At 43.4% G+C, this 21,853-nt stretch overlaps 2 protein-coding genes across 3 annotated transcripts; one reads left to right on the forward strand and one right to left on the reverse strand.

Annotated features, from left to right (window-relative positions):
* Nucleotides 1–304: 304 nt before the first annotated feature.
* Slpi (secretory leukocyte peptidase inhibitor) lies at nucleotides 305–2,903 on the forward strand. Of its 2 annotated transcripts, none has more exons than XM_021660449.2 (4): nucleotides 305–674; nucleotides 1,279–1,440; nucleotides 1,950–2,099; nucleotides 2,658–2,903. In XM_021660449.2, the coding sequence occupies exons 1-3, from the start codon at nucleotides 551–553 to the stop codon at nucleotides 2,096–2,098; spliced, it is 435 nt and encodes a 144-aa protein (XP_021516124.1). In that variant the 5' UTR covers nucleotides 305–550; the 3' UTR covers nucleotide 2,099; nucleotides 2,658–2,903. The 2 variants fall into 2 exon arrangements, with proteins under 2 accessions (XP_021516124.1, XP_021516126.1); XM_021660451.2 differs by having other exon boundaries at nucleotides 306–665.
* Nucleotides 2,904–19,874: 16,971 nt separating this feature from the next.
* Nucleotides 19,875–21,558, reverse strand: LOC110563387 (seminal vesicle secretory protein 5-like). Its single transcript, XM_060381313.1, has 3 exons — nucleotides 21,387–21,558; nucleotides 20,611–20,939; nucleotides 19,875–20,020 (listed from the first exon to the last, which is right to left on the reverse strand). The coding sequence occupies exons 1-2, from the start codon at nucleotides 21,460–21,462 to the stop codon at nucleotides 20,644–20,646; spliced, it is 372 nt and encodes a 123-aa protein (XP_060237296.1). The 5' UTR covers nucleotides 21,463–21,558; the 3' UTR covers nucleotides 19,875–20,020; nucleotides 20,611–20,643.
* Between the last annotated feature and the right edge of the window lie 295 nt (nucleotides 21,559–21,853).

Consider the following 21,853-nt stretch of genomic DNA (forward strand, 5'->3'; position numbering starts at 1 on the left):
TTTGTTTAGGGATTGCTTTCCATGTTTCAGTCATGGACTAGGCACTGGGCAAGCAGCGGTGCAAATGATTTGGCAGAAATAAACATCAGTTGGTTGAGCCATGAGTCATCTGCATCCTGAGAAGAAATTTGCATTGGGCAATATAGGTTTCGAAATCCCTGAAAGTCCAGAAGCATGAGAACTAGAGGTTTACCGCAAAGTCTCAGCAAAGAGCCCATGCCTGATGTCTTAGCTTCAGGTCCTGTTAGTCCTTTTGTGACTGGCACTTTCTACTCTTCTCTACCATCAAGGGCAATAGGCTTGAGGACTTCAGAATGTTCAGGGCTCAGGTGGTCACCTGGAATTTACAAACCATCTCCTTCCATTTTCAGCTCTCTGGTAGTTACTCCGCTGGCCTCATGGTCCTGCCTGAAACAGAGATTCTACCACATACCTTTGTAGTATCAAGACTTCTGTGCTGTGGCTAAGCTTCCTGCCTAGGCAATAGCAGCTGGGAGGGGCCAAGCACATTCCACTGGGGCCACACCTACTAGTAAAGATATAAACAGTGATGCTTGGGACTGGTCATCAGAGCCGCTCTGCCTTCACTATGAAGTTCAGCGGCTTCTTCCCTTTTGTGGTGCTCCTTGCTCTGGGAATCTTGGCATTCCGGTCTGTGGAAGGAGGTAAGAATGGTGAGTTGGAGTTACTTTGGTCTAAAACTTCCTGGAGTGTCAGACAGGGAGGCTCCTGATAGTTTGGGGTATATTTCCTTCTGTAGGCTGCTTCTCAGCTTATTCTGGACCTCCCGAGGGCATCTGTGTGTTGCTGGGGTCTGAGGTCTCTGTGAGGCTTCACAGCATGTAGAAATGCTCCTCTCATTACCCAGCCATCCTGTCAACTCTGGTCTCACTCTGGTCCTGTCCTTGTCCTTTAGCCTTTCTGTTTCTGCCTCTGGCTTTATATCTCAGCATCTCACATGTTTGCTCCCTTCGTATTTGTTTCTCTTGGTCTCTATTGTTCCTACTCTCCCCTTCTGTCTTTGGTAATCTAGGTTAGTCCTGCAGTGGAAAAACTTGAGTGGGAACCTTGTGCCTTTTATCTTCAGTCTGTGACTTCTCCTGGTTACTTGTCTTGTAAAACCTTTGGCATTTTTTTTTTCTCCCTAGATCAGTCAGGTATCTCTCCTTGAAGTTGTGAGCCATTGGGATGAGGGTTTATATTCTTGAAAATGGTCCACTGTCTAGAAATTATGATAAGATATTTCATACTCTCCTAACACCTTGATCTTCTCTTTAGGTGCTATTAAAATCGGAGCCTGCCCTTCTAGAAAGCCTGCCCAGTGCCTTAGGCGCGAGAAACCACAGTGTAGTACTGACTGGGAATGCCCAGGGAAAAAGAGGTGCTGCCAAGATAGGTGTGGTATCAAATGCCTTGATCCTGTTCCCATCCGCAGACCAGGTGAGCCATCAGAGGAACTAGGTGAAGAACGAACCTCAAGGCCCATCAATGAAGATGAGGGGATTGAATGAATGAATGAATAAATGAATGAATGAATGAATGAATGGGTCCTCTTAGGCATTATTGTTTCTAAGAGCTGTTGAGACCAACATGTCAGTCAGTCAAGGCATTGTGCTGTCACTGGCAGGAAGAGTCACCCACTTGTCTGAAGCAGCCATGTTGTAAGAGTGATGGCTTTGCAAGTGATGACCTGGGCACTGGGGATTCAGATAGCTTGATGAAGAAGCCATTCAACCCTTTTGGGACAAGACAGCTGGTCACCTGCACCTGGAGGACAGATGTTAGAGAGGAACCAGGTGTTATTTCTGGAGACACACCTGGGAGGAGGTGATGGAGGTGAGGGTGGATGGGATGAGCTTCCTTGCTCTGGCTGGAGAGGTTGGGAGAAAGAGGCAGAGATGTGGTGCCTAAAGCTTAAGACATCTGACCTGTGATTCTCTCCTCACCAGTGGCAAAGAAGCCTGGGAAGTGCCACAAGTTTAAAGGAAAATGTCTGATGCTTAATCCTCCCAATAAGTGTGAGAGGGATGGCCAGTGTGAGGGCAACTATAAGTGCTGTCCTGGCATGTGTGGGAAAATCTGCCTTCCTCCAGAGTAAGGTAAGATGTGGGCTTGGGTAGATGGATCTCATTTCTCTTCAGCCCTTCTCTCTTCAAGGCTCTGGAGGTCAAGGCTTATGGGCCAGGAGGCTCTACTCCATTCAAGAGCCTCTGTCTGCTTGTCCTTTAAGGGAACTACTATCTCCTTTATCTTAGGACGGAGCTTAGGATTGCCTGGGGCTTTGATTCTACTGCAGCCTGTCTGGGTAAAGGCCAAGAGTGAACGGCTTTCTGAGTCTCTTTATCTACAGAATGGAAATACCGAGGTTGAACCGTTTTGCAAAGCACTACGTGCATTATTTGTCATCCGAGTTACTTACTTCATGGTGTCTCTGGTGAAAGCACAAAGGATAGGAATGATTTGAGGAATGTCTACTTCAGTGCTCTGAGGTTTCACAATGAAAATGGGACTTGACCTCATTGTCCTGAAATCCTAAATCCTCATAACTACAGCCCCACTTTGTCATTTGATCGCTCAGCCAGCTTCCTTTTGGGGACCATGTGGAAATGATGTGGTTGGTTCCTGTGTTGAAGGTCTTACCTTATTTTCTCTTGTAGCCTGGTTCCTGACATTTGGAGACAGCTCTGGACTCACTCTGTGCAGTCTGGAAACTACTTTGCTCCCTAGCTCCTCGGCTCCCTGGTTCCTGGGCTCTTAGGTTCCCAGGCTCCTAGGCTTGGATCCTGTGGAGACGGTTTACTTACGCTACCAACATCTCCTTTTGGCACATGCACAGCATTCAGGAGGCCTTAAGGAAATGCTGCTGGAGAGCATATAAATAAACACATTTATTTCCCTAAGCACACCCTGACTCTGTGATTCACTGAAGGGAGGGGTGTGACAAGAATCAGTAAGTGACAGCTTGGGGACGAGGCCTCCTTCTTACATTCTTGAAGGAGAAGGATGAGGATTCTAGGCCTGGGCAGTCTTGAATTTAAAGTGTGGATCTAACAGCACTGACTCTGTGACATCCGGAAAAGTTACTTTACTTTTAAATGTCATGCTTTTATTTGCAAAGTGGCCAAAGAAAGCACGTTCTTACAACGTGCAGAGCATCAGAGGTCGCAGAGGTGTGCGAGCGTGTGCAGTACCCTGGCAAAGCACACATCACGGCCACTTATTACCACCTGGTGTTACAAAGACTCAGTCCGTGTGTGTGCACACATGTGCAGGTGTGCTTACCTGTGTATGCACTGGAAGAACAGAGTAGGACACCAGGCATCTTCCTCGGTCACTTTCTGGTTATTACATTTGTTTGTTTATTTTAGAGTCAGGGCTTCTCTATGTAATCACTCCCTGTATCCTGGACTCTGTAGACCAGGCTGGCTTAGAACTCCCAGAGATCCACCTACCTGCCTCCCATGTGCTGGGATCAAAGGTGTGCACCACCACGCCTGGCTCTGATTATTACCTCGAGTTAGGGTCTCTTGACTGAACTGCAAGCTTCACCAATCAAACTAGCCTGGCCGACCAAATGAGTGCTCAGATCTCCAGTCTCCGTCCTCCAGTTCCTGGGGTTATAGGCAAATACGCCCATGCCCAGCTTTTGATGTGGGTTCTGGGGATCTGAACTGAGTACTGCATGCTTGTGCAGTGGGTGCCTTATTCACTGACCCATCTACCCAGCGCCCTGCCCCCGTCTTTATAGTTACACTGAACATGGCCTGCAGAAAAAATGACAGCTTCCCATCAATGCGTGCTGAGGGTGGCTGCTGTGACGCTGCTAAGCAAAATGTTAAGAATTAGAATCCACCGACGTTTTGAAGTAGCTCAAACAATTTGCCGTGAGACTACAAATGAATACCCAGAGAAATGTGCCTGAGACTATGTTTTTAAAAAAAAAATCTATATTAAGTTGTAGTTGGAAACAGTCAAGAAAACCCTGTTCTCCAGCAACGTACAAGCTATTTAAAGCAACACAGGATGCTGTACCAAAGGGGCCATGTAAGGTAAGGAAAATAAGGAAGAACATGGCCATGCTTCTATTTCTATTTTTGATTTTGTATGTGCATGTGAGATAAATTCTAATGTAATTTAGGCTGGCCTCAAACTTCTGATGTTCCTGCCTCTACCTCCTAAGTTTTGGGTGCGTGCGTGACACCATGCCTAACTTAAATATTATCATTTTTGTATGGCAATTTGTAACACTTAGTAACATTAGTAAGATAAGGTTCATCAAAGTTGCTGGGCATATGCCTATATAGAATTCTAGAGCATTTAAGTCATCAACCAGACATAACAGATATAAAGAAATAAACTGTGCAAAAAAAAAATCCCTAATCAATAAAGTTCTGACAATGTTTATTGAATTAAACAGTTTTCTCTACCAGTTATTTGGTTTTGTTTTTCCCACATAATTAATTGTTTGATTCATGTCTGTTCTTTTAAAATTGACAAGTTACAGTTGTGTATATTTATGGATTACAATATATTTCTAAATTTTAGTTGACAAGTTACAATTGTGCATATTAACAGGATGTGATGTTTTAACATCTCTACACAATATGGAATAACTAAATTAATTAGCTTAAGTAATTAAGCTAATAAGCATAAGCATTGTCAGGGTTCTCTAGGAGATCAGAAATGATAAAATAAGAAATCTGAAGTAACTCAGATCCAGAAAGGTAAAAATGGGTATGTACTTGATTATATGTGGATATTAGCCATTAAATAAATGATAGCCAACCTACAACCTATATACCTAGAGAAATTAGGTATTATGGAAGGGACTGGGGGAGGACACGTGGATCTCCCTGGGAGTGGGAAATAGGATGGATTTTAGATTTAGGGAGTAGGAGGAAAGATAGGGTTGAGGGAGGGAATTTGAGAAGAGAGATCTAGAATTGGGGGGCATTTAAGGGATGATGTGAACCCTAGTGCAGTGGAAACTCCCTAAAACATATGAAGGCTATCCTAATGAGGTCTCCTAATAATAGGGGTAACAGAGTCCCAACTGGCTATTTCTTGTCACCAAACGAGGGTTCCATGGGAATGGTTGCATGCAATTGAGTTGTTGGCTAAGGGGGTCCCATGGAAATCCTCAAACAACCCCTGGGTTGCTAAGACAATGGGTTTCTCTCTGTAAACTGACATCAGAGCCCCATTGCCAAGGACAACACCATACAACTCATTGAACATGGAGAAGTGAAGCTGGTGCCCACATGGAGCCTTTGATGAAATGTCATGAACACACCCAATATTTAGGAGGTAGAGGCAGGAGCATTAGAAGTTTGAGGCCAGCCTCAGTTACATTAGACTTTATCACTCACTCATACACACATGCACACACATACACACACACACGCACAATTAAAGATAGAAATAGAAGCATGGCCATGTGGTAGTGTTCTTCCTTACCTTACATGCCCCACTTGATACAGAATCCTGTGTTGCTCTAAATAGCTTATACGTTGCTGGAGAAAAGGGTTTTCCCGACTGTTTTGTGGGAAGGCGCTCTGCAGGCTACCAAAAGGGAAATGTAAACAAACCCACAAAATCTTTGACCTAAAATATGTCCCACCTGCAAAATATCATAGGGCAATGGTGGCACAGAACTTGTGGGAGTAATGACTTAAGGCCCAAGATGGAACCCATACCCGGCACTGCTTGGGTGACCAAGAACCAGAGACTAAATAGCCAGAGATCTAGGGTAGAACCAAACACTACTGGTCTAAAAAAAAAAAGTTTCACTAAAACAACTCCTGGTGATATTTTGCAATACTCATAGAGGGCCTTATTCGGTCATCATCAGAGAAGCTTCCTCCTGCAGCAGATGGGAACAGAGACCCACAACCAGACATTGTGAGGCGAGAGAGAAAGTCCCGGAATACACAGCTCTAAATGGGATCTCTTCATTAAATCCTTCACCTCAGAGCTCAGGGAACCTCGAGGAAGAGGAGGTGGAAGAGATAAAGGGGATGGAGGACACCAGGAGAACAAGGCCCTCTTAGTCAACTAAGCAAGGTTCATAGGAACTCACAGAGACTGAAGCAGGAAGCACAGGGCCTAGACAGGTCTGAACCATATCCTCTGAGTGAATATTATAATTCCCCGCTTAGTATTTTTATGGGAGTCCTGAGTGTGAATGAGTGGGTCTCTGATTCTTGTGTCTGCTCCCTGGGGCTCTTTTCCTTCTGTTGGGCTGCCTCATCCAACTTTGATGCAATTGTTTTTGTTGTATCTTATATTGGATTTTCTTTTCTTTGGTTGTTATCTCCCAGAAGCCTGTTCTTTTCTAATGAGAGGCAGAAAGGGAGTAGATCTGGAGGGGAGGGCAGGTGGGAAGAGACTGGGAGGAGTAGAAAAAGAGAAAACTGTAATCAATATATACTGAATGAGAGATGAATTTACTTTCAATAAAAAAATAAAAAATATATTAAAAGGAGATTTATTAGATTGGCTTACCCAGTGTGGTCTGTGTAGTTCAGCAGTGGCTGGCCTTACACTGGGGAGGCTGGGAACACAGTAGCTCAGTGCACGAAACTGGATGCCACTGAATGCCAGGAGGACTCCTGGGCTGGGGCACTGCTCTGTACTCCACATTGGAAGGCTGAAGATCTTGGGCTTTGCTGTTGGTGAAGGAGGACAAGCAGCCATGGCAGCGGCAGGGGACTCGGTAGCACCAGCGTTTATGCATGCACTCACTTGCAAGAAGCAAAGCAAACTCACAAAACACAACAGCTTCTCTGTCGGACACCTTGTATCCAGGCCAGTGATCAGATACAGAAACTGATGCCCACTCTGGGCGAAGGTCTTCCCCCCCACTTAGGTTAGTTAAAAACCATCCTCACACCCCTTCTCAAGAGCATGTTTCTTAGTTGATTCCAGATCCAGTTGACAACAAGGTTAACCATCACACATGCTGTAGGCTACACCTCAGAAAAGCATTCCTTCCGTCTAACAGAAACTGTTCGTGCTTTGGCCAGTGTCTCTCCATTCTTCCAGACTCTCTAACCACCATTCTTTCTATTTCAACAAATGTACCAGTTTTATAGTTTGCATGTGAGTGAGAGTTTTTGGTGTTTGTCTTTCTCTAGATGACTGGCTTCCCCAACTACAGTTCCCTCTAGGTTTATTTGTATTATTGCAACAACAGGCTTTTACATTGTTTGAAGTTTGGATAGTGTTTAACTTTAAGCACCACACATCTTTGTCTTCTCTTCTGCTGCTGAGCACTTACCTTGATCCCATGCCTGCTGCTCTAACAAATACGTTTGCTTCCATTTGCATACACACAGAAAACTAGGATTACTGGACCTTATGGTAGTTCTATTTTTAACTTTTTTTGAGTGTGTGAAACAATGGGTGCTTTTACTATATATATTTTTTTAATTTATTCTTTATTATTCACTCTGCAGCTCCGGCTGGCCTAGAACTTGCTGTGTAGACCAGGCTAGCCTCAAACTCATAGAGATCTAGAGAGCTATATGTCTCTGCCTCCCAAGTGCTGGGATTAAAGTATGCGCCATCACATCTGGATTTTATTTGTGTCTCACTTCTGGAGAAACCTGTAGACAGTTTTCCAAAATGGCTGTAGTAATTTACACCTTTGTCAGCACTATTCCCAGGGATGCTCCATTTTCTACATTCTTACAAATGCTGGATTCATCCTTAGCCAGTAGTCACTCCAATAGATGTGCAATGGGACTGGCATTTGACTTTGTGTTTCCATAATAGTAGTAATGGACATTTTCTTCATATAGTTGTTGACTATTCATATATAATTCCTGGAGGTATACATAACCAGGTATTTTATGTTTAATTTTTGTTGAGGCAGGGGAACAAAGGGTTTATTTGGCTTACATGTCTTAGCTCACAGTCCATCACTAAGGGAAGACAGGACAGAAACTCAAGGCAGGAACGTAGGAACGGAAGCAGAGACCATGGAGAATTGCTGCTTACTGATTTGCTCTCCACAACTTGCTCAGCTCCCCTTTTTCTACAACCAAGGACCACTTGTCCAGGGATGGCATCTCCCACAGTGAGCTGGGCCCTCCTACATCAATCGTTAATCAAGAAACTATTCCATAGACTTGCCAATACAATACAGGGATCTTCTCAGCTGAAATTTCCTCTTCCTGTATGACTCTGTTGTGTCAACTTGATGTGCAAATACATCATTATTAAACCACAACCTTTCCTTTCTTGTTTGTGCCCAAGTTCTCATGTTAATAATATAACCTTATAAAACACAGCCCCAAATTGGGCCATTTCTTGTTATTGTTTACGTGTTTGAATATCAACCTCTCAAAGAATATATGGTTTACAAATATTTTCTCTTTGTACAGACCACAGACTGTAAATTTAGGTGTGGCCAGCAGAGGCCTCCAGTGTACAAAGAAGGAACAATACTTGGGTGACGATGGCTCAGGTAAACATCAGATGCTCACCCTGTACACACTCAGCAACAGAGTTTACCACAGGAATAAGTCCACAGGTTAGACCGGCCCTTCCACCTCCATGCCCAAAACTGCTAGTGTTCAATTTTTAAGAATCAGTTTTAAGAATCATAAAGGAACCTAACCTTATCTTTCTTTCTCTCTTTCTTTCTTCCTTCCTTTCTTTCTTTTTGAGAACTTGTGATTCCCTCTTTTTATTTCATATTTAGCAGTATTTTTATTTTATTTTTAAAATTTATTTATTGTTTTCTTAATTACAGTTTTTTCACTTTGTATCCCAGTTGTAGCCCCCTTCCTCATCCCTTCGCTATCCCACCCTTTCTCATCTCCTCCCATGCCCCTCTCCCAGTCCACTGATAGGGAAGGTCCGCCTCCCCTTCTACCTGACCCTAGCCTATCAAGTCTCATCAGGACTGGCTGCATTGTTTTCCTCTGTGGCCTGGTAAGGCTGCTACCCCCTTGGGGGAGGTGATCAAAGAGCAAGCCACTGAGTTCATGTCAGAGACAGTTCCTGTTCCTATTACTAGGGAACCCACTTGGACACTGAGCTGCCAAGGGCTACATCTGTGCAGGGATTCTAGGTTATTTCCATGATAACCTTGGTTGGAGTATCAGTCTCAGAAAAGACCCCTATGCCCTGTGCTCTCCTTGTGGAGTTCCAGCCCCCTCTAGATCTTTCTATCTCTCTCTTCTTTCATAAGATTACCTGCATTCCGCCCAAAGTTTGGCTATGACTCTCAGCATCTACTTTGATAGTCTGCAGGGTAGAGTCTTTCAGAGGCCCTCTGTGGTAGGCTCCTGTCCTGTTCCCTGTTTTCTCCCTCTTCTGATGCCCATTCTGTCTGCCTTTCTGAATGAGGATTGAACATTTTACCCAGGGTTCTCCTCTTGATTGGCTTTTTTAGGTGCACAAATTTTAGTATGTTACCCTGTATTATATGTCTAATATCCACTTATGAGTGAGTATATACTATGTGTGTCTTTCTGCTTCTGGGATACCTCACTCAGGATGATCTTTTCTAGAGCCCACCATTTGCCCGAAAATTTCATGATTTCCTTGTTTTTAATTGCTGAGTAGTATTCCATTGTGCAAAAGTACCACAATTTCTGTATCCATTCCTCAACTGAAGGACATCTGGGTTGTTTCCAGCTTCTGGCTATTACAAATAAATCTGCTCTGAACATGGTTGAGCAAATGTCTTTGTTGTATACTTGAGCATCTTTTGGATATATGCCTAGGAATGGTATAGCTGGATCTTGAGGTAGCACTATTCTTAATTGTCTGAGAAAGCACCAGATTGATTTCCAAAGTGGTTGTACAAGTTTACATTCCCACCAGCAATGGAGGAGGATCCTCCTCTCTCCACAACCTCTCCAGCATGTGTTGTCACTTGAGTTGTTGATCTTAGCCATTCTGATGAGTGATTCTTATATCTTTTTCTCCCTACTCCATCCCAGTCCCTTCCAACAAACCAACACCAGGTAGGAAATAGAAAGTTATTGGGAGAGGGGGCACAGTTCTTTTAGCTGCTTCCTGCTGGTTCCTTGGAGCCAGTCCAGTCCTCATTTCAGTAGATCTCTAACTTTTTTTCTCACAAGAGCAACCAGGAGCAGCAAGGTGGCAGCAGGAGCAGCATTGTTCTTTCTCCCATCTACTTTCTGGGCTCTGGCATTTATTCTCTCTCCAGAGTCCTCAGATTTAAACTATCTGCAGCTGCAAAGAGAGCCTCAGAGTTCACCTGAGGCAAATAGTCTGCTGCTGTGGATGATCTGAATCAGTCCCACATCCTGCACCCGGGATCAAAACAAAAACACAACTCTCTCTCCCTCTATGTGTACGTATGTATACATACACACACATATATTGCTGAGTCCGTTTTTGTTGATCTGGTGTATATGGCTTCATGAATGAGAAATTAATTCTCCTTTTCTCATCAGACAGTAGTTGCTTGTAGTTCTTTCTTTAGAGGTGTGACTCCACAAAATTTTTCTCCTTCTACATTAACATGTCTACTGATATTGCTATCATTCTGGTCTTGTCTGTGCAGCCATTTCTAGAATGGGCTTCTTCACTGCATACTTCCTGGTGCTCTGGCTCTTACAATTTTTGTTCCCTGAGCTATGGATAAAGGAATTCTGATGCAAATTTATCTGTTGGGGCTTGGATTCCCATGGTCTGTGGATCCCTGCTTTGTGTCCAGTTGTCTTCTGTGATGGTCTCCATTTACTGTAGAGAGAAGCTCATTTGATGGGAAGTGGCATCTACTCTTATCTGTGGGCAGAAAGGTAAGATTTAGAGAAATTAGGCTGTTTTAGCAAAGCAGAGGTAGTAGATTCTTTTTCTAAAGTCCACGACCTCATTAGCCCCAGGAAGCTGGCTATGTTTCTAGTAGCAGACATGATTTCCCTCCTGCTGAGTGGGCCTTATGACCACCACCACCGAGACAGCTGTTGGCTGTCACTGACACGTGGGTGCCACTTATAGCGCCTTAGGATGTCTTTCTAGGCTGGTTATTGCCGTGGTATGGCTGTTGCTTCAAGTAGGCCTGCTTAATTGTTTCCCTTGGCAGCTTGCATAGTATTTTCTGGAAGCATGGAAGCTAGCCTGCAGGATAGAGGCTTTTGTAATAAACCCACGAGAGGAAGGTATAGATCTTTTCTGTTCTAACTTTGTTCATTTGGATACTCTTTCTCCATTCACTCAGAACTTCATTCGCTTGCAGCTTCCTCCACTCGCTGAAATTATACTTTACAACAATGGAAACAAGAGGCTGAGTTTTATTAATTCGTGGTGTAAGTAATAACAAATTGCACCACAAATGTATAAATATGTTTATTTAGATGACATGTACAGTTTTAACTAATAAGCAGATGCAAATGGAGACCACTGAAAACACTAAGGGTAGCAATTCAGGAAGTGACAATGAGTCAGGCAGAGTTCTCTTTCTCTACCAGGTGCGCACCTCACCAGAGAATTCCTTTCATCTTTCTGAAGTTTGTGCCATGGCATTTTCATTGGTGTGGATATTAGGAATTGGTCTTAAGATGGGTCAAGAGAATCCTCACAGACTGCTTTTAAACTTTGATAAAAAGTTTATCTCATCATTAGACTTTGTGTTTAGTTGGTTAGTGAATGTATTATTCATTAAAATCAGATTTTTTTTTTTTTTTAAATCTTAGTTTTGCAATGTTTTTAGCTCTGATTGGAGCTGGGACAGGACAGGAGAGTGTGTCTTTTGTGTTTTTACTGTTAGGTAATTTTATGCTTTTGGCATTTTCTGTTTTTAGGTCACAAGGAATGTGGGAGTTTGCCAATAGGTTTCTCTGTAGTACAGATATTTTAAATCACCTGGAGAGAAGGGTATATTGCCCAGATATCCACCTCCATTACCACTGATCTTCAGTTACACAAAAGGCCCCAGGAACTAGTCTCTAAAATAATATAGAGAAAAACCTTCAGAGCTTCAGGAGACATTAAAGCAGAAAGCAGAACAAAATCTGTGTGGAATGTCATTTGAAAAAGTAGACACTGTAACATTCCTTCCCTAGTTCTGAGTGTAATCCATTCAGTAGGTCTTGTACTTCAGCCTGACAGAGGCCCTTGCTCCAGGCCCCCTCACTGGCTGGCACAGTTGTCCTCAGGTCACAGGCCTGGCCTTGATGGGTCCTGTGTAGCTGTGCTTCATGACAGTGTATCAAAAGGAACTTTGAACTCCTCCTCATTATCCTCCTCTGCCTTCCAAGGGCTCACTCAGGGCTGGAGAGATGGCTCAGAGGTTAAGAGCACTGACTGCTCCTCCAGAGGTCCTGAGTTCAATTCCCAGCAACCACATGGTGGCTTACAACCATCTATAATGAGATCTGGTGCCCTCTTCTGGCATGCAGGTGTACATGCAGGCACAACATTGTATACATAATAAAAATAAATAATTAAAAAAAAACAATAACCAAGGGCTCACTCGTTTCTTATTTTCAAAGTAAGGTGTGTTAATCGTGATAGAGTCAACCTGGGTCAAAAATCTTCTGTATGTGAACTGTGTTATCAGAAAGTTAATATAATGTGAGAATATTAATGTGTAAATGGTGTAAGAGATATGCCCATTTCAATGGGGAAAATTGTAAGGAAATATGGGCACATGTTCTAAGAATAGCCAGAATTGAGCCAAATATCTTCTAAATAGGAAAAAATTCATGTTTCATCATGCCTGTATTCACTGCAGACACTGTAAACAGCCCATCTGAACCTAGAGTAAAGAATGGCCTTGTAATTAAAGAGATGGCCACACCTTCTAGAATCAAAGTGATAATTGTCTCTGGACTCTGAGCATATTCCTCTGAGCTATTTTGTAAGGACAAGGTTTTTGTCATTTCTGCCATTCAGAGTCACTTTTTTCTGTTCTTTTTTCTTTTTTGCCTCTAGTATCAGACATTTTCTGAACAAATGTTTTGTCCTCTGTCTCATGGCAATGAAGAGACACCATGGCCACAGCAACCCTTAACACAACGGAGCCTTTGACTGGGGAGTTGCTTATAGTTTCATAGTCCCTGATCATTATGGTGGGAAGCAGGCAGGCTTGGTGCTGGAGCAAGACCTGAGAGTTTTACATGGAGAGAGGGAGGGAGGAAGGGAGGAAAGAAGAAAGGCAGGGAAGAAGGGAGGGAGAGAGAGAGAGAGAGAGAGACAGACAGACAGACAGACAGACAGACAGGCTTTTGAAACTTCAATTCTCACCCCATCTATACATATCCTCCAACGAAGCCACACCTCCTAATCCTTTTGAACTAGTTTATCAACTGGGGACAAAGCAAGCGAAGGTATGAGCCTATGATGGCCATTCTCATTCAAACCAGCACAACTAAGTAACTGCCTGTAGAATCACAGAAGTGTGATAATCTTACTTCATCCAGTGTCCAGAGAGTAAGGTCCATTATTAACATATTAGCATCTCCATGTAGGAACAGAGGACTTAAAAGATTGGATTGAAGACAAATATTTCTGTAGTAGATTGAGCCTTGGCCAGTGTTTTTTATTTCTTCATTCTGGTTTATGCCTCCGGAGGACTGACTTTCTCTGGAATCTTCCTTGGATACTGGGAAGGAGGGTGTTTGGTTATCAAGTCTTACATTTGAGACCACCAATAATTATGCTTGTTCCATTGGCCTGTCTCTGCACCAATAATACTGTTTAGCTCATTCTCTCCTTCTTGCTAGAGTAGTAGAAGCCTTCTCTCATCACTCTTTGGGATGTTTGCATCTTAGAGAACATCGGAAGAGGATCACAACATTAGAAGCAACTTCAGGAGTATGTCACTGTGGACTGATGGGACAAGAGTAATCTCTTCACGAGAGATTTCCCTACAGCCTGTTGGAAAACATCACTGACATTTCTGGGAGGTTCTTAGCTTCTGAAGTCTCACTAGGAAAAGGGCCATAGGGGAGATTTAGGGTTGGCCTCAGGTGGTATGATGATGGCTGATAAATTTTAGACTGCTAAATTTCTAGCCAGAAATGTAGAAATATATCTTTGATTAGTATTTGCTGTGGTACTCCAAGAATGTTTCTTTTATTTTGTAATGGTCAGAACTTTTAAACCTGGAGGAAATTATAGATCAAAGAAGTTCAGGCCGAGAGTTATTTCTTTATTAGAAACCCAGTGCATGAGGAAGTTTGAGAAGTCTAATATTAAGCAGTTGTGAATAGGAGTTGTTGCTAATGGAGCCAAGCTCTGGGACCACATGGGAGCCTATATCTTGAAAATATTGCAGGCGTCTCTCAGGTAGATGATTTCTAGGGAAAGAGGACAATTAGTGGTATGAGTACTATAAAGAGTCAGGGGGGACATGAGAGGTTGGTTCTAGCTGGGTTAACCATTCCAAAGTAGAATGTGAGGTTTCCAATAGTAAACCTCCTCCTAGTACTCCTGTTGCTTGCTTTCTCTTTAGATGAAGTGTTACGAAAATTCACACCTGCAGAAAGTGTTCTTTTCCTTCTGTGTGGTTTATACTTTCTTTCTTGACAGTGTAAATGTCCTATGCACACCCGTGGTTTCTTCCTCTTGTGTCTACTCTTCATCTCTCCTGCATCACCAGTGGTGAGCTTTCTTTGTAATTGTGTCTTCCTTATACTCTGCATTTAATGACAGAATCAGGCGGTTTCTATCCTTTAGTCTATTTATGCTGTGGATTATATTTATTGATTTACCCATGTTGAACCTTTCCTGCATCTCTAGGCTGAAGCCACTTGGTCATGATGGATAATGTATTTGATGTGTTCTTGAATTTGATACACAGGGTTGTTGTTTTTTTTTTTTTTGTTTGTTTGTTTGTTTTTCAATGCAGTTTATTCAGGAACCTAGAACAATCATCTGACCCTGGGGAAAGCCAGCCCACAGCTTAAATAGCCTCTGGGTAGCCAACCCAGGCGTGCCACGTGGGCAATGCAGATAGGTCCACATACATGGAAGCAAGCCAGATCCTCAGCCTTAGCCAAATGTGGAGTTGTTCGTGACAGAGAGCACTCACCATCGGGAAGGTGGAAGGTGGAAACCAGCTCCATCTTTAAGGCATAGCATTCCGCAGCTCTCTACAGTTCCCCCTTTTTGTTTTAGACACATCAGGCAAGAGTAGAGGTCTGATCTCTGATATTAGAAATAAATTGGGACTTTGTACCGATGTTCATTTAGGTGTCATCCACCCAAAGAGCATCAGACCTGACCGATACCTTTTTCTCAGAGGCAGGACCTGGGGCATCAACCCGCATGCAATCAGACATGCTCTTCTCTGGGTCCAAAGCGGCTGACCCTGAGTGCAGTGCTTAGCCTCGCATCCTGAGCGTAACATTTTAGCTTTTTATGGTAGCCAACCATGCTTGGGGAGACTGTCCTGCTTCAATGGCTGTAAAGGCCTGAATGATCATGGCTGCATTACACTGTTGTGAGACTCTAATCTTGCATATATACCACAGGCAAACCAAGGAGACCAACACCAGAAGGCCTGCTAACGCTCCCATGCCCACCCATTCCTTCAGATGATTCATGGCTGCAGCAATCCATGATGATAATCCTGTGGCTAGTCCTGCGTCCACTCTGGTAGAATTTACTGTGACAATGGCCACTCTCAGCTGCTCCATCGTAGTATCGAATTCTCCAGTCCAATTACCTAAAGTATAGCTCGACAATTGTTTAGACAGATTTGCAGCACAGGAAAAATTCTCATGTTATATGCTAGTGACTCAAAGTCCAGCATATTTTCATTGACAGCCAAGTTGAGCGATTTGCCATAGGGTATCAATTTGCTCCTGCACGAGGTCAATCCTCTGATTGAACACCATCAAGCTTCCTTTTAGTTGAGGATTAATTCCTTTTTGTACAACTAAGGCATGAGCTACATTGGCTAAATGATTATTCAGGGTCTGAGCAATCTGCCCAGTATGACTCATGGCTAATGCCCCGGTGGTAGCTCCAACAGCCGCCAATGAGATGGCAGTAAAAATGGTGGCTGTAGTTCCAATATCCCTTTTCTGTCTGAAGAGAGTCATAGCGTGAGGGGCATCAACGGGCACAGGCACCCAGCGAGGGTGCGAGTAACCAGGGCATACCTAAATTTACTAGCATTCCAGCATTGGGCAAAAAGGCAAGTATCATTATCACAATTACTTGGTTCTAACTGGCTAATAATGAATAAAAATGGGGGATATAAACAAACAGGTGTGGGCTTATAGGAAATATTATGAGAAGCCTTAACCCCCTCGTTGGAACATCCTGCATCAGTTCTAGGGTCTCCACAAGGAGAGCAACAGAACAAGAAAATTTGAACACAGGGAACTTCCCAGAGACTCATACTCCAACCAAGGACTATTCATGGAGATAACCCAGAACCCCTGCACAGATGTAGCCCAGGGCAGTTCAGAGTCCAATTGGGTTACATAATAATGTGAAGAGGGACTGCCTCTGACATAATCTGATTGGCCTGCTCTTTGATCACCTCCCCCTGGGGGGGAGCAGCCTTACCAGGCCATAGTAGAGGACAATGCAGCCACTTTTGATGTGAACTGATAGACTAAGATCAGAAAGGAGAGGAGAACCTCCCCTATCAGTGGACTTGGGGAGTGGCATGCAAGCAGAGGGAGGAGGGAGGGTGGGATTGGGAGGGGAGGAGGTAGGGGCTTATGGGAGGATGCAGAATGAATAAAGTGTAATTGATGAAAAATTTAAAAAAAAGGGAAAAATAATTTAAGAACCTTAAATGACTTTCAAAAGTGGAGGAAAACATGGAGTTAGTCAATTGGCATGGAGCACGTCTCGCCCCTGGGGGCAATGGTCTCCTGAACCTACTCAGACCTCGGACACCACCACTGTTAGTTCTAGAACTGATGCAGGATGTTCCAACAATACACAGGGTTTTATTATTTTTTTTTTTTTTGAGAATTTTTGCATCTAAGTTCATCGGAGATACTGGTGTATAATTTTCTTTCTTTCTTTCTTTTTCTTTCATAGTATGTGTGAGGTAAAGTTTATCATAGTAATCGGTTTTTACTTTCCAACCTAGTGTCATTAAGCACATTCACAATGCCACTGTTTATCATCAGATATTTCATCATTACAGCCCAGCTCTATCCATCACTCTCTCATCCAAACTCTCATAAACACATTCTTCTATCTGTCTCTATGGGCCTCATTACTTTAGGTACTTTATATAAGCCTATTAGTGCAAGATTAATTCTAAACCTTCTGTTCCTGCCTCTTCTCATTTCCATTCCTGTTCAAAAATATCAGGTTTTTGTTTGTTTGTTTGTTTGTTTGTTTTTTCAAATAAGGTTTCTCTGTACAGTCCTGGCTGTCCTGGAACTCACTCTGTAGACCAGGCTGGCCTCAAAGTTAGAGATCCACCTGCTTCTGCCTCCTAAGTGCTGGCATTAAAAGTGTGCACCACCACTGCCCAGTAATAATGTCAGTTTTTAAAGTGAGCAGCACATTAGGAAGAATTTCCAGACACTTCGAGGCAATCAACATGGGAGAAAAATCCAATGAATTAAAAAAAAAAAAAGCATGAACCACATAGCCAGATTTTCCACATCCCTCCCCAAGGTCTGTCCTGGTGAGTTTCCCTGAGGCCCCCTCCTACACCCAGTTCTAGCTAGGGTCCCACTCAGTGTTACAGCCTTGTTTGTCCACCCCAGCCTGGGCCACAACCCACCTCTAGGCTTCTGCTTAGATTGCAATTAGGAGAAACATTGAAAAGGACTCAAGCTGAAATGAGTATGAAATTGATAAATCCGGTAATTCAACTAGAAAACCCCAAGAAAAACCTTACAAGTAGAATGGGTCAAGCAGAAAATAGAATAACAAGCCTCAGAGATAAAGTAGATCTATGCCAAATAAACAAGGAATATGAAAATTAAAAAAAAAACACAGAGGAAAAGACACATACAGGAAATGTTGGATATCATGAAAAAAGATAAACAAAATTTTCAATTATAGAAATAGATGAAGAAAAATCCCAAGTCAATAGCATCAATCAGACCTTCAACAAGATCACAGAAGAAAACTTTTCTAAATGAAAGAAAGCCACACCCATATATACATAAGAAATACAAAAGCACCAAATAGACAAGACCAGAAAATAAAATCCCCACATCATACCATAGTTAAAACACAAGGTATAAATAACAAATTAGAAGCGGAGAGAGAAAACACAGAAGCCACATGTAAAAGAAAACCTATCAGAATAACAGTTGATTTCTCAATGGAAACCTTGAAAGCCAAAAGATTTTGGAGCAATGTGTTCCACGTCCTAAATGGCTATGACAGCCCAGCTTAGACTAATATACCCAACAAAACTATCAGCCATAATTGAGGAGAAAGGAAAGTTTCATGATATAAACAGCCTTAAAAATTTATATCCAACAAATCAAACTTAAAGAAAATACAGGAAGCAATATTTTGGTAAAATGGGAAAAAAAGAGGGGCCTCTAATTAGAGAGTGTGGAGGGAAGAACTAGAAGTGAGGAGGCTAAAACAAAAGTAAGGATGTCAGAAGAAGTTATAAGGGATTATACTACTATTAACTACCCCACAGACCCCTGTAACATACTTAAGTTTCTCTCTCCTGAGAGAGAGGCTATATCTTCTCTCCAGGGATAACAATACTCCAAGACAAAGACTACCTAACAAAAACCTCAACATCAATCGGTTGGTCAAGGTTGTCTGACAGACTCCAAAAATACCTCAGGATGTTGCTCCTGTTCCTGGTTGCCCCTTCAGAGGTGGAAACGAAGTCCCAATTGCTAAAGACATTATATACTCCAGCCACAGGGCCCAGAGACCTCTGAGCTGGAACTGGCCTGATGCCTCCTCTCTGAGAACCAGCTTTTATGGTAATGGAGGTACCGTGCAAATTTCCTAAGGAGGGAAGCAACCAACAGTCCTAGCCAGCTATGATGCCTATGAACCACAGCGATGGCCAGCATGATGTGATAATCCTAAGGGTGCAGTAGTGGTACACACACCTTGGTGGGAACCAATAGTTTTCCAGTTGGGTTTGGGAACCACTCAAGTAGAAGAAAACTATGCCTGGTACTGCCAACCTAGCTAACTACCCCGGGTTAGTGAAGTCATGGATCAAGGAGGAGAACCTACAACTGCTGGGCCATTGTCCTTCAAGACTGCAGGCAAAGCCAGTCAGGAAATATATAAAGCTAAGCTCAGCTCAGCTCTCAGCCAAGAGAATCCCGGCAAGATGAATACCACCAGCTTCTTCCTCTTTACGTTGTTCCTCGTTCTCGTGGCAGAAGCAGCAGCGAAGAGACCCCTCAGGTACTCAAAAAAAGGGATGTGGGCATCAGGTTTTGCAGTTTGAAGACATCTCTCTTCCCCACCCTAGCTGGTCCTCTCTTGTGTTTCTTCACGGATGACATTATTTAGCCAGTCTCATTGAAGAAGTGGTAGGTACTTGATACACTACACTTAGGGAAACTGAGTCTTAAAGGAATCTATATCATGCTTTGCTGCTGTGGTCTGGTGAGCTGCACACATTGGTAGATGAGGTATTTGCCATGTGCTATTGGAACATGTCTTCTCTGACATTTCGTGGGTTACCAGTTTGAAGGCCCCAGTAAGATGAGGATCCAACAGAAATCAGGGTTAGTGGTATGGAGGGACTGGCAGAATCAGTGCATTCCACCGAATGACGAGTTTCTACCCGGAGTTTAAGAAATGTGTCTTTGAATATGATTCCCCATACTGACACAAGCAGGTTACTTCCTTTCACTGTGGAACTGTTAACTTTAGGAACCCCGCCTAGCTCCTGTGCTGCAGAAGCAAGACAAATCAGGAGATAAAAATGCAGAATGCTATTTTTTTTTATTGAAAAGATTGAATTCGAATATCATTAGGTTTAGGAACCTTAAGAAACACAAGTGTGAGGAGGAAGTGAATGCATGGGCTGTTTCCGGGGTTCCCCATGGGAGGTCTACATCCTGAAGACATCACAGGCTTCTCTCAGTTCAGTGACAACGAGGACAACCTAGGAGAGAGAGGACAACCTGTGAAGTAGGAAGGAAGGGCAGAGCGATATGCAGGGACCCATGTCTCTCTGGTTCTCTTCCCTGTGGATTCCTGCTATTTTTCATGTCTGGTGTGTCCCAAGCTGGGTCCCCTGACCCCCAGCTGTGTGTGTGTATGTGTGTGTGTGTGTGTGTTGAGAGGGAAGAAGCAGCAGCTACTTCTTGGAGCTGTGGGCTCTGAAAGAGATAAGTGCTCTTACAGGGCTGTGTGGGCACGAGGGGCCTGCATTTACTACAGTATGTACCATGATAAACATGAAATTAACTATCCCCAAGCACAGTACAAGAAGTAACAAGATTCTATTACAAGCTTACACATATGCTTGTACACATGGTACGCACTTGATTTTATCACTCGCTGGACTGTGCAGAAAACACACAAAGGGTAGGAATTCAGGACACGGTCACAGCTCAGATACCTTTCTCTGCTTTGCCAGATGCTTTCCTCCCGTTTCCTCACACCACCTAGTGGTGTGCTCAGTCCCCCCAGTGGCCCAGGGAATATCCATGCATAACTTCCACACCCTCACCTGGAAATACACTTACTTACCTTCATATTGGTCCTGGTCCTCAGCTGAACACATTATTTACCATTCATCCGGCTTTTCATTCTGCTTGTAAAAGAGCTTGTTCTTTCTCCTCCTCGGTAGCCTCTCCTTTTGTATACAGAATTGTCCTCATCAGCACTGAAACTCTGCTTCCTTTCCTCGTAGGCATCCTCATTCTCGATGCTTTTTGGATGTTTCGATCTATAGGAACTCCAAGAGCTCTCACTTCGGCTGTACCCATCCTGAGAGGAACTTAATCCCACGCCGCCCCTCAGTATCTTTACACTAAATTTTTCATTAGAATTGTCTTCAGACGATCGTGAGAACTTTTCTGTTGAGAGAAAAGCATGGCTCATTCTCCATGTCCATCTTTCCCTGTATTCTGGAAGGGTTGTGCATATGGACACTGCCAAGAGCCTGTGCTGCAGCTCTGGTTATGGACCTGTGTTTGAATGAACCCTGTTGCTGCTGTCTATAAAGCCATTGACCCTGTAGTCTAGCTAGGAATCAGAATGATCTGCTTGTCAAATGGCCCTTCACAACTGACAGTGAGGAGGTTTGTGTTACCTGATGTCCAACATTCCCCCGTAGGCCTCATTACCAATATTTTGCTTGTCACGTTACAGATTTCTGCATAAGACTAATGGTTAAGGCTCAGAGATTCAGTTTCCATCAGGAATAGAAGCCCTGAGACAGCCTTCTGCAGACTCCAGGTGGACCCTCCCTCTTAGAATGTTGTTCTCAAATACCTTTTGCACAAAACAAAACTGCTACTCACCATGGGGTCTCCTCGCTGCTGTTTCTGTCACCAGAACGAGGAGCAATATAAGGAGGAAGAAGCTGGTGGGATTCATCTTGCCAGGATGGGCCTTGGCTGAGAGCTGAGCTGAGCTTCTCCTTTATATACCTCCTGGCTGGCTTTGCCAGTGGGTATGAAGGGCATTGGCCTTTCTTATCGGTATCAGCTTCCCTCTCTCTGCTCAGTAGGAGTCTTGGTACTGTTCCCTGGAATTCTCCAAGGACACAATTTCAGAGCATGCCCAGAAATTTTCCCTTTTACTTTGAGAACAAAACACAGTGACTTCTCTACTTCCTGAACCTATTTCAGTTCAGATTGGGAAGAGGCTTCAGGCTGCAAAAGTCTTCAGCCTGATCATGCCTTCATTCTCCATGATGGAACCCCTTCCAAGACACCATCACTGAAACCAACCATAGACACAACCCTGAGCTTCTGTTTTCAGAATA

The sequence above is a fragment of the Meriones unguiculatus genome, chromosome 4, assembly GCF_030254825.1.
Source record: "Meriones unguiculatus strain TT.TT164.6M chromosome 4, Bangor_MerUng_6.1, whole genome shotgun sequence".
NCBI lineage: Eukaryota > Metazoa > Chordata > Mammalia > Rodentia > Muridae > Meriones > Meriones unguiculatus.

Bases quoted from the DNA above. Each gene is read 5' to 3' on its own strand.
- Slpi (XM_021660449.2), top strand. From the start codon at position 551: ATGCTTGGGACTGGTCATCAGAGCCGCTCTGCCTTCACTATGAAGTTC. The intron at 675-1,278 runs GTGAGTTGGAGT...TCTTCTCTTTAG, and splicing joins TGTGGAAGGAGGTAAGAATG to GTGCTATTAAAATCGGAGCC. The intron at 1,441-1,949 runs GTGAGCCATCAG...TCTCCTCACCAG, and splicing joins TGTTCCCATCCGCAGACCAG to TGGCAAAGAAGCCTGGGAAG.
- LOC110563387 (XM_060381313.1), bottom strand. From the start codon at position 21,462: ATGAATCCCACCAGCTTCTTCCTCCTTATATTGCTCCTCGTTCTGGTG. The intron at 20,940-21,386 runs GTGAGTAGCAGT...TTCTCTCAACAG, and splicing joins AGCAGCGAGGAGACCCCATG to AAAAGTTCTCACGATCGTCT.